Source organism: Salmo salar, chromosome 06 (assembly GCF_965601325.2).
Source record: "Salmo salar chromosome 06, fSalSal1, whole genome shotgun sequence".
NCBI lineage: Eukaryota > Metazoa > Chordata > Actinopteri > Salmoniformes > Salmonidae > Salmo > Salmo salar.
Genome location: NC_138296.1, coordinates 27,139,189 through 27,153,433, shown reverse-complemented (window position 1 = coordinate 27,153,433; position 14,245 = coordinate 27,139,189). Strand labels below are relative to the sequence as shown.

Below are 14,245 nucleotides of genomic sequence, written 5' to 3'. Positions count from 1 at the left end.
TCTAAAAACAGCCACCGACACGACCTATCACTGAGAGAGACAATCAGCCGTCCATGTCAACACACCGATGAATAGAACCGAAGAGGTAGTGTGAGAGACAGAGCGGGAGAGAGATAAAAGAGATAAATCACTTTTCTCCCTTCGCAGCTGTAACACACATACACACACTCAAACACAGAATTTATACACGCCATGACGGCCTTGCTGGCTGTTCTCTTTTCTGAAATTGTCACGACTATCACCTTGTGGTCTTCTTCTATGGTGGACTTTGTTCTGGTCTTCTTCTATGGTGGACTTTGTTCTCTCTCATAGCTCATGTCAAAGCTTCTCTTCCACTGTGTTTTCAGGGTGATGTTGTAGCCCTCGGTTATAGGCATGGACTTGTGGAATGTCGGTGTTAATCCAATGTCTTTATGCCTCTTAGAATCTCTGAGCAGCGTGAAAATACAGAGAATCTGAAAATTTTTAAAATCTGTTGTCTTATCAATATGTGTTGTGTGTGTTCGTATCACCAAAAGTAGCACTCAAATCTTGCCATGAAAAAAGGACTTGGGCAGGAGTAGAGTAAACTGTTTCACTTAAGTGTCAGTAATATCCCTTTCACATAGGATTGTAGGAATGTGGTATTTTGTTTTTGCAATGTTTACATGACCCCCTTTCAAACAGGCCCATTTTTACCACATTCTTGTCGGCATAAGCCTTTTACATGTATATATTCCTAGCGCATGCCGGCACAGGTGACGAGTGAGAGTAGGGGTGTGCAGATGTGTTTGTGCGTCTATTTTAATAAAATAGCTGTCATCTCACAAAAAAAAATGTTTTATTGCACATGAGAGTTTGTAGGTGCCTGTACAGTGCCTTCAGAAAGCATTCATACCCCTTGACTTATTCTACATTGTTGTGTTACAGCCTGAATTGAAAATGGACTTAAAAAATCTCACACCCATCTACACACAATACCAAAGTGAAAACATGTTTTTAGACATTTCTGCAAATTTATTGAAAATGAAATACAAAAATATCTAATTTAGGTAAGTATTCACACCCCTGAGTAAATACATGATCGAATCAACTTTGGCAGCGATTACAGCTGTGAGTCTTTCTGGGTAAGTCTATAAGACCTTTGCACACTTGGATTGTACAATATTTGCACATTCTTTTTAAAATTCATCAAGCTCAGTCAAGTTGGTTGTTGATCATTGCTAGACAGCCATTTTCAAGTCTTGCCATAGATTTAAGCCGATTTAAGTCAAAACTGTAAACTAGGCAACTCAGTAACATTAAATGTCATCTTGGTAAGCAACTTGTGTATATTTGACCATGTGTTTTAAGTAACTGTCCTACTGAAAGATATATTTGTCTCCTAGTGTCTGTTGGAAAGCAGACAACCAGGTTTTACTCTAGGATTTTGCCTGTGATTAGCTCTATTCCATTTCTTTTATCCCCATAAAATCCCTAGTTTTTGACGACGACAAGCATACCCATAACATGATGCAGCCACCACCATGCTTGAAAATATGAAGAGTGGTACTCAGTAACGTGTTGTGTTAGATTTGCCCCAAACATAACACTTTGTATTCAGAACATAAAGTTAATTTCTTTGCCACATTTTTGGCAGTTTTACTTTAGTGCCTTATTACAAACAGGATGCATATTTTGGAATATTTGTATTCTGTACAGGCTTCCTTCTTTTCAATCTGTCATTTAGGTCAGTATTGTGGAGTAACTACAATGTTGTTGATCCATCCTCAGTTTTCTCCTATCACAGCCCAAAAAGAAACTCTATAACGGTTTTAAAGTCACCATTGGCCTCATGGTAAATTCCCTGAGGTTTCCTTCCTGTCTGGCACCAGAGTTAGGACAGACGTGTGTATCTTTGTAGTGACTAGGTGTATTGATACACCATCCAAAGTGTTTTTAATAACTTCACCATGCTCAAAGGGATATTCAATGTCTGCTTTTTTTTTACGTATCTACCATCAGTGCCCTTCTTTGCAAGGCACTGGAAAACTCACTGGTCTTTATGGTTGAATCTGTGTTTAAAATTCACTGTTCGACTGAGGGATCTTACAGATAATTGTACATGTGGGGTACAGAGATGAAGTAATTTAAAAATCCTGTTAAGCACTGTTATTGCACACAGAGTGATTCCATGCAACTTGTGACTTAAGCAAATGTTTTACTCGTGAACTTATTTAGGCTTGCCATAACAAAGGGGTTGAATACTTATTGACTCAAGGCATTTCAGCTTTTCATTTTTAATTAAATTGTCCATTTCTAAAAACATAATTCCACTTTGACATTATGGAGTATTGTGTGTAGGCCACTGACACAAAATCTAAATTTAATACATTTGAAATTCCGGCTGTAACACAACAAAATGTAGAAAAAGTCAACGGGTGTGAATACTTTCTGAAGGCGCTGTATGTGCTTTAGAAAACAGAGTCTGCTCTTTCCGATCATGTAAAGAAATAAAACATTTGACCTGGATGAACCTCTGCACCCTTTATCTTTTTTTCCTACCCTGGCTCCGCTTTGTTAGGCTGTTACATTTGGAGTATCTTCATCATGATACCGATAGAAAATATAGATTGCTATTATTTTTCTAAACAGATATTCAGATAATGCCCCCATGCTTGTTTCAAAGCAGCGCGATGGTGCTGTCCCAATCAAAACGGTGCTGAAATGATCATGAAGTTGACCACGCTTTTTGTCTTGGATAGAAATGTATAGAAGACACAATATGCTTCCTGCATGAAATGATAGTCCTACGTATGTCTGACAGATGGAAGGTGAAGCGAGGATCTCATCATCAAGTCTAGTTGTAGGATAGCATGGTGAGAGATGGCATATCGCATTTGCTAATCAGTCAAGAAAACAAAAAACACTAAATACTGAACCGTGACCCTTTTTAATATCTGAACCGTGACCCTTTCTAATCTCACTGTCTCTCTCTGTGTGTGCGTCTATTTTCATTCAGATGGTGACAGAAACACTCTGAAGACAACAGGATCTACAGGAGGGCAGAGGGCTGCGGGCAGATTCACAGTTGTCTCCGTGACACTGACACTGCCAGTAATAATGGACTTTGTGTAGGAGCCCAGGCAGGAAATGAAGTTAGCTGTGATTGCCTGGGAACGTCACACAGAGGTGAGGACTGGGTATTTTCAGCTGGAGAGGCAACAATTCTCCTCATTTTGTGCCAGTGGTTGTCGTGGTCCCCAAACGTCTCTGTGTTGCCCTGGGCCAGGAGTTGTTCCTAGTCAGGTCACGTAGTCAGGATTGGAGAAACTCCAGGCTCTACTTATGACTTACTCACTTCCAGGCTTTTCAATTGGTTTTGTTCAACTACAAATCAATAATGTTATCTCCATTGGAATTATCTTTAGCCATGACCAAAGACAGGTGTACAGTAACCCATTTAGGAAACACAGCTGTGTCATTGTGTTGAGTGAGGAGACTCAACCCTTCTTCTGTATATTATACGCTCAAGGTATCTGACTCAAGGTTCCAATTACAAGGGTGCCTTGGGCTGCCGAGCTCTCCTGTAGGAAATCAACGCACGTTAATAAGGGCACCACCCTAAGAGTTAATGAGTAGCTCAAAATCAAAATCCTGATTCCATTAACGCTAACCCAGATAACTGATGTAGGTACAGCTAACTTAATTAGGAGGTTACAAAAATCTGACCTATGATCAGTGTCTGTGGGCAACATCTTCATGCATCCCTACTAATTGGCCTGGGAGGCATTTCTGTTTCTCTACACTTTGACCTTAGAGAGACACCATGATGAGGTCCTCCGCCACTGATCCCAAATCAGGTTTGCCTTTTGTTTTTATATAGTAATGGTTCAGGATTAAGGCTGGGGTAGGGTCGTCTGATCCTAGATCTGAGCATAGGGGCAAATTCCACTAGGATTGTGTCTGGGTGACATTTCACCCCAATCCATAATCCCCCGCGATGAGGAATGTGTGTGGGTAACACACAAAGGAAGCATTTTAATAGCCTAAAGTGACCAACTCTGCTGGTCTCCTCTACTCCATCTTTACCGAGTGCACTGGCTAGGTCAGGGTTTCCCAAACTAGGGGTTGCGACCCCATGTGGGGTCGCCTGCTTGGAAATGGGGTCGCGAGAGAAAATGTGTGCTTGCTTCATAGAACCAGGGTTACGTCATTAACCTAGATGCGGTTTTAATAAACAGAGTGGTTTGTAGGGCCCTATGATTTCCGCGACGCTGAAAACGCAGACGGAATCGCGGAATTTGGTAAGAAAAATGGAATCAACTGTAAAACATGGAAGATTGCAGAATTTTCCATAATTTGGCTGAAATTGAAAATGATTTCATAATTGTAAAATTACAATAATTCAGTTTTCGATTCGGGTGTTTTGAGGGGGGGGGGGGGGGGGTCTGTCGTGCGTGGGACCCTTACGTCACCTCACAACTTGGCTGTCACTTTGAGAAACATGTCGAGGAGGCCGTCTGAGATGGCCAAGTCATCAAAAACACGAAAAAATGTGGCCCTAACCCCTAAATTCAGAGCAGAGCAATACCCAGAGGACTATTATGAGTCAGGCGATAAGCTGTTCTGCAAATTATGTCAGCATACTATTGATTGGACCCGTAAAAATACATGTGATGACCACTTAAAGTGTAAAGCCCATGTGTAGAACAAGGAAAAGCACTGTGTTAGCCAGAGCCTGCCTCTTCAAACAACCACTACTAGTGGAAGCTAATCAGCACATTCAAGACGAGAATTTATTCAGGACTTTGTGGCTGTGTGCGCGCCGAGTCGGACATCCCGTTAGAAAAGCTAAGAAAGCTATGGCCGTTTCTAGTGTGAAGCACTGCAAACAGGAAGGAGCCTCTGCCAAACTCACCTGCCTCGTGTGTTCGACCAACATATGACTGCCGTTCTACAGAAGATCCGTGGGAAGAAGTTTGCGGTGGTTGTTGACGAGACAACAGATGCAAGGGATTGCAGCGTTCTAAACATCGTCATTGGGGAGTTAACTTAACAGCCTATTAATAAAGCGTTGCAATAGCATACATTTACATTCTGCAATGTGAATTGTACTTTCTGGTGGATGTCATTTTCATGGACAGATGCAACTACTCAACGTTTTCCCAAGCTGTACTAGCCTCCCTCCACAGCAACGATCTGAACCTGAACGATGCCTGGGCAGTGGTCACAGATAATGCCTCCTACTGCCTGAAGACATACAAGGAGGTTCTGAAAGGAGTGATGCCCAACAGTGTCCATGTAACCTGTCTCTGCCATGTCATCAATCTGGAGGGTGAAACCTGGCAGCACTACAAATACTTCTCTGAAGTTGCATCACTTGGGACATGGATGAGATCTGTCTTCTTCAAGAAGCCTGCCAGAAATAGAAGACGGGTCAGCTTCCTCATTATGAAGGAGTTTGTGCAGGCCAAGGTTCCTCCTGGAGCAGTGAGCTCCAGATGGAAAAGCTCATTTGAGGCAGTGAAGTACCATGCAGAGCATGTTCATCTGTACAGAGATTTTGTTGGCAGAAAAGTCATCATCCCTGGCAGTCACAAACATCCTCAGCCAGCTGGAAACAGAGGAGAAGGTTGCTGCATTGTTGCCTAGATTCTTGCATAATTTCTTTTCATTTATAATGAAACACTTAGTAGAACTCTGTATTGAAGCACTTGCCATGATAAACAAATAGTGCAATGTTGTGTTGCAACATTACAAATGTATTGTTTCCCTGTACTATGCCCAAAAGCCATTCCAACCGAGTGGACAAGACCAGGCACTAAATCAGACTGTGGGGAAAGAACATCATCAATGATGATGTTCTTTTCTACACAGAAGATCATCCAACATTATTGCCTGATGAACTTCTGAACTTCCCAATACCTTTGATGCATTTCAGTCACTTCATAGTGTCATAGTCCAAATTAAAAAAGTAAACAATGGCAGTTGATTACATAACTTTTTTTTTTTTACATTGTGGGGTCGCAATAATTATTTTTTTTTATATCAAAATGGGGTCACGGGCCAAAGACTTTTGGGAACCTCTGGGCAAGGTTAAAACCATATGGATAGACAGCCATCCAGGAATTCACCTGTTCGGTACAGGTGGAGGATAGGAAGCCACTTTAGACTATTGAGATACACCCACTGTATTTTTTTATTTAACTAGGCAAGTCAGTTGACTGCCTACCCCGGCCAAACCCAGACGACGCTGGGCCAATTGGGCACCTCCCTATGGGACTCCCAATCACGCCTGGATGTGATGCAGCCTGGATTCGAACCAGGGTGACACCTCTTGTACTGAGATGCAGTTCCTTAGACTGCTGCGCCACTTGGGAGCCCACTGTAGCCTTGCCAGCATCAGTAGAAGATGAAGAGAGAGATTCCACCCTGTCAAACATTTACATCTTCCATGGTAGAATCATATCTGTTCATCACTTAGTAATTAACATGCCTTCTCTGAAGAGTAATCAAGTGACAAACAATTACACAGATTGTTTGTCACCGAGTGGCGCAGCGGTCTAAGGCACTGCATCTCAGTGCTGGAGGCGTCACTACAGACCCTGGTTTGATTCCAGGCTGTATCACAACCGGACGTGATTGGGAGTCCCATAGGGCAGCGCACAATTGGCCGAGCATTGTCTGGGTTTGGCCAGGGTATTCCGTCATTGTAAATAATAATTTGTTCTTAACTGACTTGCCTAGTTAAATAAAGGATAGCGGATGATTTAATGCTTTGCTAAATGCCATGTCTGCATCTTTGTGCTACGCTAAGAGAAACTGAAACTGACAGATGAAGATTAAAGCAATATTCACATTGGTCACACAATGTCTTACAACCAATAATACATTCAGTCTCATAAATTACTTTCAGATGACTTAATCAAAAGCAGAGGCTGAAGACTGATGATAGAGCTCTTTGCTTGTTTCTGTTTTTTATGTTCAAATCTTTCTACTATAGCAATGTTGTTTGGGGGCAAATAGCGCATAGCCTATTAGTTACCTGTACAGGCATTACAGAAGTGAGGCTGTGTTAGGCCAATTATGCCAGTATAAATTGAGAACAGAAGAAGAAAAAAGATTACAAAACAAACTGCATTTGTATGTTTGCTTTCCCTTCATCCCAAAATAAATCAGCCCAACAAATAACATTATCACTTCCATTAATGTGCTTGCTGGGAGTGTAAGATCTACAATTACCTCCCAAATTGTGGTGAGCAATTAGGCTAACCACTATGTCTACAAACCCATCACAATCAAACCATGACTACAGCGGGAAATTCTTGTGATGCGTCACAAAGGCCAACCCTGACCAAAATACTTGTTCTGCGATACATTAAAAGGCTGCCAATGTGCTGGCAATTTTCTTCTCTATATTGAGTTACTTCTATAATGAATTGGACTGATTACACCTAGCACCCGCAGCCTGTCACAAAACCAGGAGGGTATGATGAGAAGCACAGGACACCAAACACAGGCTTTGTGACTGTAAATCCCTGGGTGAGAAAAGCTAAGCCTGGTGCTAGCCTTCAGAGACGGGATGTTAAGAACGGTCTTTCCATCTCATAAACAGAGCCCAACAAAAGACCCACCATCATCATCAAAGAAGCAACAGGGGAAACTGGGGAGAGGAAGTGAGAACAGGGGGAGACATGAGAGGATGGTCGTTTGCACCGCTCTACTAAAACCAGCAGCCAAACCAAAACAAGCCCTTTTGGCCAATTGCAGCCTGAGTTGCACCTTGGAAAGTCTAATAAATTGTCCAGAATTAAAACATTATATAATTGGAATCGGTTATGACATTGTTTTCCCTATATTCATTTAGCAGTGGTGGCCCACCACTGTTAATTATTGCCACCACTGCAAAAAATGTTGTTGTTTATAATCAATATCGGCTGAGACTCGCTTTTAATAGTCGTTGGCTCAATGACTGGAAGTCTATGGGAACAGCTTGCATGTCATTGCCCTAACGCTACCCTTGCCACCACTGCTGAACAAAAATCCAAGGGGAAACACTAAGATGTGTGGTTTGCAATGCATGCAACCCTACACTTACCAGCACTTTGCTGTGGTAGGCTAATTGCAGGTGTGACCGTTATCAACAAAGCAGGGGTGAGGCAGATGGCACAGTCTACCAGGAATAGGTTACTGAGGCCATTGCTGAGTAGGCATACTGAAGCAACTCAGCATGCTTTCTAATTACATGTAATTACAATGTTATTTACGGTCGAACATGAGTTAGCTACTCTTCATTTCCAGTAAGGGTGTCAATATCGTCAAGTCGTTTTTGAAGACAAAACATGAATGTTATTGTCATAGAAGGCTTATATGAGTTGATGTGTGAGAGTGTGTGTGGACACTGTCTAATTGAAAGAAAGACAGTGAACACACATCAAAATCAGTGTTTTGAAAACATCCATCCCTTTTCTTCTTAGAAAATAGGGCAATGAAAACAAATTGCTTCTGCTGCAGCAGCTGAAAGGTTACATTGGTTTCACATTGGTGCATGAACCCTTCCTGACCCAGTTCCTACTATAAGCCGTCATCATCGTGGGTGGGGACAAAGAAGAGCATCAGCCTATTAATGGCATGTGGATATGTTTTGAGGCTTGTCAACAGAAAAAGACCAACTGGCATTCGGGAGGCCAGCAGGAAGCCTGTATTCAAGACTTGTAACAGTTGATCAAGTCTGTCGATTGACCTACAGGATTGATCTGAAAGTGACGTGGCCAATTGCTCTGATGACAGATCTATCTACTAAATAAACAACCGCTGCCAAGAAATGACTGAGTAGTGCTTCTTGGTCTTGCAAATATGAAATCATTACAACACTACCACTAGGTAATACATGGGAACAAGTGTAGTAGAGAATATAACATATATCAAATCATTTCTGTGTCCCCAATATATCAGCAAAAACATTATATAGGCCTAAAATAATATCTAAATGTGATAAATAAATGATATGTTTATTATGCATCACTATTTTGGATTAGTAGCCCAGTGTTTCAATTCACAGAGGAACATAGAACAAACGACAGTTGCAGAGGGGACAAGATACCCCTGCTGATATGTAAACATTGCTAGCGGGTGGATCTTTGTTCTGTGGATGATGAACGCAGCAGCAGGGAAAAGCTTAAATGAATGCATAACGTATAGCCCTACAATCTGCAAAGGGGAATCATTCCATCAGTGATGCTGTAACATTAAAAGGAAAATACAGTGGTCAATGTCAAAGATAAGAGTTCAATAATTCACCAATTACCTGCAGATTCGCCTGTGTTGATCCAGTCGGGGTTTGCAATGCTTGCGATCGCAAAGATATCCGCTGCCAGAAACAGACATCCTGATATAATTGTTAATTTATCCATATTTGCAGACAAGTCTGTGCGCTTTAAATGAGCAGATATGAAAGACGTGGTTTAGAGTTCCAGGTAAGACCAAGGAGTTTAAACCTCAGAGATACCGTTTTTAGATATATGTTTACGTTAGATAGTTATCAGTCCACCTCACCCCTTTCAAATGAGATTCAACTGGTTTTGAGGTTCAGCCTGTCATTATTCCTTTGGACATGGCAGCAACAGCAAATCAACAAACCTTCATTCTGCTTACATATGGCTACAAACGGAGAAAAAAAATCACATCTCAAACGACCATCTTTTCGCCCCGAATCTTCCTCCGATAAAGCAAAAGGAGGTCGCGCAGCGTCAGGGCCCAGGTCTCCAGTCGCTGGTGTTCTCGCTCGGATCTGCACGGTAGCAGCAGCAGCATTTGGTTATTGAGACTAGCAGGATAGCTAGCCACCTAGCTAGCTATTTCCCACAATCGAACTCCGTGTGCCGAACAACAACCCAGAGAGGGTGCTTGACGGCCGAACCCCCATTTGAAGAAGTACTTTAAACCATTTTACGAACAAAACTCCGTCAGACAGAGGTACTAAATAATCTAATAATGCTGTGCCTTCAGTATGTCCTTGTTTTCTGAGAAGCTCTAAGGCTAGCTAGCCGTCAGGAAAACGAGAACCCATCCTCCCTCTTGCTTATTCATGTCCCCTTCTTCTCCGCTGCTGGAATAGCATCCGTAGTGTAAATAGTCCGCTAGCTAGCAAGCTCTGGTGCCGACAAAGCGAAGTAGGAACCAAGGCAGCTCGAGCAGGGTCGGCGGCTTTCGCATAATCTTTATATGGAAATACAATATTATTAAAGCCGCTAGGAAAGATGGTGATTATGCTTTCCCCGATTAGCCCACTAGCTTGGCCCCCTATCAACCTAACACCGTCCCTCACGCAGTGCGTTCCACAGACACAACAGCCCACTCTCTCTCTCTCTCTCTCACACACACACACACACACACACACACACACACACACACACACACACACACACACACACACACACACACACACACACACACACACACCCCCCCCCCCCCCCCCCCCCCCCCCCCCCCGGGGGCATTCGCTATCGTCTCGCGAGATCGTTGGCCTGAGAGACGTTTCAGACAGATGGGACCATGCATAGGGGGTAGATGAGACCACTCATTTAGAAGGACTTGACATTCATCAAACCGTTTATTATTCTCATCAGAGGAAGAAGTAACGCCTTTCCTTTTAACACCCAAAGGCTCCTTATCCCATGTTTGAATAAGTGTCAATTCTACCAGATAAAAGTGGTCCCCAAGATGGAAGTGATGGGGGGAAAAAACTACAATCTGAAATGTTTGTATGATTACCTTTTTGTGACACATTTTTGCCAACAAAAGCATTTGTAGATGCCTTAGTTTATTCTCACTGACACATGCTGTAGTTAAGGTCAAAGCAAATCCTCTGATCTATCAAGGGAGTGTGCCAGATAGCAGTACTTAGCTGGTCAGCGCTTTCCACTATTTCCATTAGAGCAGCAAAGCAATCAGCAGAACGTAACCACCCACCCACTCAACACAGCAGTCTCAGCAATGTGAGTCTTCACACTGGGCACACGTCAGTTTAACGTCTAGTTTTGATGCACATTTGGTTGAGTTGTTAACTAACGTGAATTCAATGTGAAATCAACCAAAAATGTCACCCTGTCATTGAATTTAGGTTAAAAGTAGGGTGAAAAATACAAAATACCTTTAAGTTGATGACTTTTTGCAAATCCAATCAGTTTTCCACAACATCATTACATTTCTTGGTTAAAATAACGTGGAAATAACTTTGATTTAACCAGTTTTTACCCAATGTGTTTCTGCTTTGGAGAGAATTTATAGATCACCCAGTTCTCATAACCTCAGCAAAAAAAGAAACGTCCTCTCACTGTCAACTGCGTTTATTTTCAGCAAACTTAACGTGTAAATATTTGTATGAACATAAGATTCAACAACAGAGACATAAACTGAACACGAGTTCCACAGACATGTGACTAACAGAAATGAAATAATGTGTCCCTAAACAAAGGAGGGATCAAAATCAAAAGTAACAGTCAGTATCTTGTGTGGCCACCAGCTGCATTAAGTACTGCAGTGCATCTCCTCCCATGGACTGCACCAGATTTGCCAGTTCTTGCTGTGAGATGTTACCCCACTCTTCCACCAAGGCACCTGCATGTTCCCGGACATTTCTGGGGGGAATGGCCCTAGCCCTCACCCTCTGATCCAACAGGCCCCAGACGTGCTCAAAGGGATTGAGATCCGGGCTCTTCGCTGGCCATGGCAGAACACTGACATTCCTGTCTTGCAGGAAATCACGCACAGAACGAGCAGTATGGCTGGTGGCATTGTCATGCTGGGGGTCATGTCAGGATGAGCCTGCAGGAAGGGTACCACATGAGGGAGGAGGATGTCTTCCCTGTAACGCACAGCGTTGAGATTGCCTGCAATGACAACAAGCTCAGTCCGATGATGCTGTGACACACCGCACCAGACCATGACGGACCCTCCACCTCCAAATCGATCCCGCTCCAGAGTACAGGCCTCGGTGTAATGCTCATTCCTTTGATGATAAACGCGAATCCGACCATCACCCCTGGTGAGACAAAACCGTGACTCGTCAGTGAAGAGCACTTTTTGCCAGTCCTGTCTGGTCCAGCGACGGTGGGTTTGTGCCCATAGGCGACGTTGTTGCCGGTGATGTCTGGTGAGGACCTGCCTTACAACAGGCCTACAAGCCCCCAGTCCGGCCTCTCTCAGCCTATTGCAGACAGTCTTAGCACCCTTGGAGGGATTGTGCGTTCCTGGTGTAACTCAGGCAGTTGTTGTTGCCATCCTGTACCTGTCCCACAGGTGTGATGTTCGGATGTACCGATCCTATGCAGGTGTTGTTACACGTGCCACTGCGAGGACAATTAGCTGTCCGTCCTGTCTCCCTGTAGCGCTGTCTTAGGCGACTCACAGTACGGACATAGCAATTTATTGCCCTGGCCACTTCTGCAGTCCTCATGCCTCCTTGCAGCATGCCTAAGCCACGTTCACGCAGATAAGCAGGGACCCTGGGCATCTTTCTTTTGGTGTTTTTCAGAGTCAGTAAAAAGGCCTCTTTAGTGTCCTAAATTGTTATAACTGTGACCTTAATTGCCTACCGTTTGTAAGCTGTTAGTGTCTTAACGACCGTTCCACAGGTGCATGGTCCTTAATTGTTTATGGTTCATTGAACAAGCATGGGAAATAGTGTTTAAACCCTTTACAATGAAGATCTGTGAAGTTATTTGGATTTTTATGAATTATCTTTGAAAGACAGGGTCCTGAAAAAGGGACATTTCCTTTTTTGCTGAGTTTATATTGCTTGCCTGTATGATCTAAGCTTTTACAGAACACGACCCTAAATTGACACTAGAATATGCAGGAGACCCAACTTGGAAAAATGATATCCTGTGTGTTCATATTCACTCAATTGTAGGTCCCACTGGCTGACCAGGCAGAATGACATGAACACACATTCTAATAGTGGAAGTGGTCCTTAGTTGACAGTGTGTTATATGTTAAAATGTGTTTGTATTATGAATTGTATTCATGTTTAAGGACTCTTGGAAGGTTAGTCCAAATAAGGACTAAAAGAGATCCTAATAAAATAAAATCTATTTGAAGAGAAAAAAAGTTCTTAATATGTTTAATAACATTAGATTTTCACAGCGGACCCCACACTATAGCCTTCATGGCACAGGAGGTATATTAGTGCATTTCCCTGTTACCACACAGTCAGTCAATCACTGATTCAAGCACCACTTCACCACCTCCAATGGGAAATACATGTTGAACCTAAATAGAACCACATGGATATGTAGCTTTATTATTCACTACGTTCCTTGAATACGAGTCACTGACATCCAGTCGTTATCCGTGTTGATTTGTCATGTTTAGTCATCAAGGCCTTTTTTGCCCCTCTCTCTCTAGCCATAGCTGTTATTCTTAATGGCTGCTTTTGCTGTGCCATATTTTTGATAACGTGTTTGACCAAACTCCAGATCGATCAATATACTTACCAAATATGTAAACTTAAAATGCAACAATTTCAAAATGTTTACTTAGTTACAGTTCATAGAAGGAAATCAGTCAATTGAAATAAATTTACCCCCAAACGATCCTACAGGTGAAGAAGCCGGATGTGGAGGTCCTGGGCTGACGTGGTTACACGTGGTCTGCGGTTGAAAGGCTGGTTGGACGTACTGCCAAATTCTCTAAAATGGAGGTGGCTTATGGTAGAGAAATTAACATTAAATTCTCTGGCAACAGCTCTGTTGGACATTCCTGCATTCAGCATACCAATTGCACGCTCCCTCAAAACTTGAGACATCTGTGGCATTGTGGTGTGTGACAAAACTGCACATTTTAGTGTGGACTTTTGTCCCCAGCACAAGGTGCACCTGTGTAATGATCATGCTATTTAATCAGCTTCTTGATATGCCACACCTGTCAGGTGGATGAATTATCTTAGCAAATGAGAAATGCTCAATACCAGGGATGTAAACAAAATTGTGCACACAATGAGAGAAATAAGCTTTCTGTGCATATGGAACATTTCTGGGATGTTTCATTTCAGCTCATGAAACATGTTGCGTTTATATTTTTGTTCAGTATATAAACAATACCCCCACAATTTTCCCTCATTCTAACATACCTGGCTGCTACACTAGATGCAACATTTTTGCCGATATGGCAGCTCCAACAGATTTTCAAGGCTCTTCGTCTCCCCCTGCAGCAGCTGGGTGGAATAACATCAAAGATATATCATTACTCATTCACCTTGGTGATCAAATCAGACCGCCATTAC

General features: G+C 42.6%; 1 protein-coding gene across 1 annotated transcript in view; it reads right to left on the bottom strand.

Annotated features, from left to right (window-relative positions):
• The window catches only part of LOC106606731 (uncharacterized protein C16orf52 homolog B), a 34,998-nt gene extending 24,642 nt beyond the window's left edge, over positions 1 to 10,356 (bottom strand). The window contains exon 1 of the mRNA XM_045720017.2: positions 9,269 to 10,356. Coding sequence (XP_045575973.1) covers positions 9,269 to 9,374 — 106 coding nt within the window. The 5' untranslated portion in view covers positions 9,375 to 10,356. The remainder of the gene's footprint in view (positions 1 to 9,268) is intronic.
• Between the last annotated feature and the right edge of the window lie 3,889 nt (positions 10,357 to 14,245).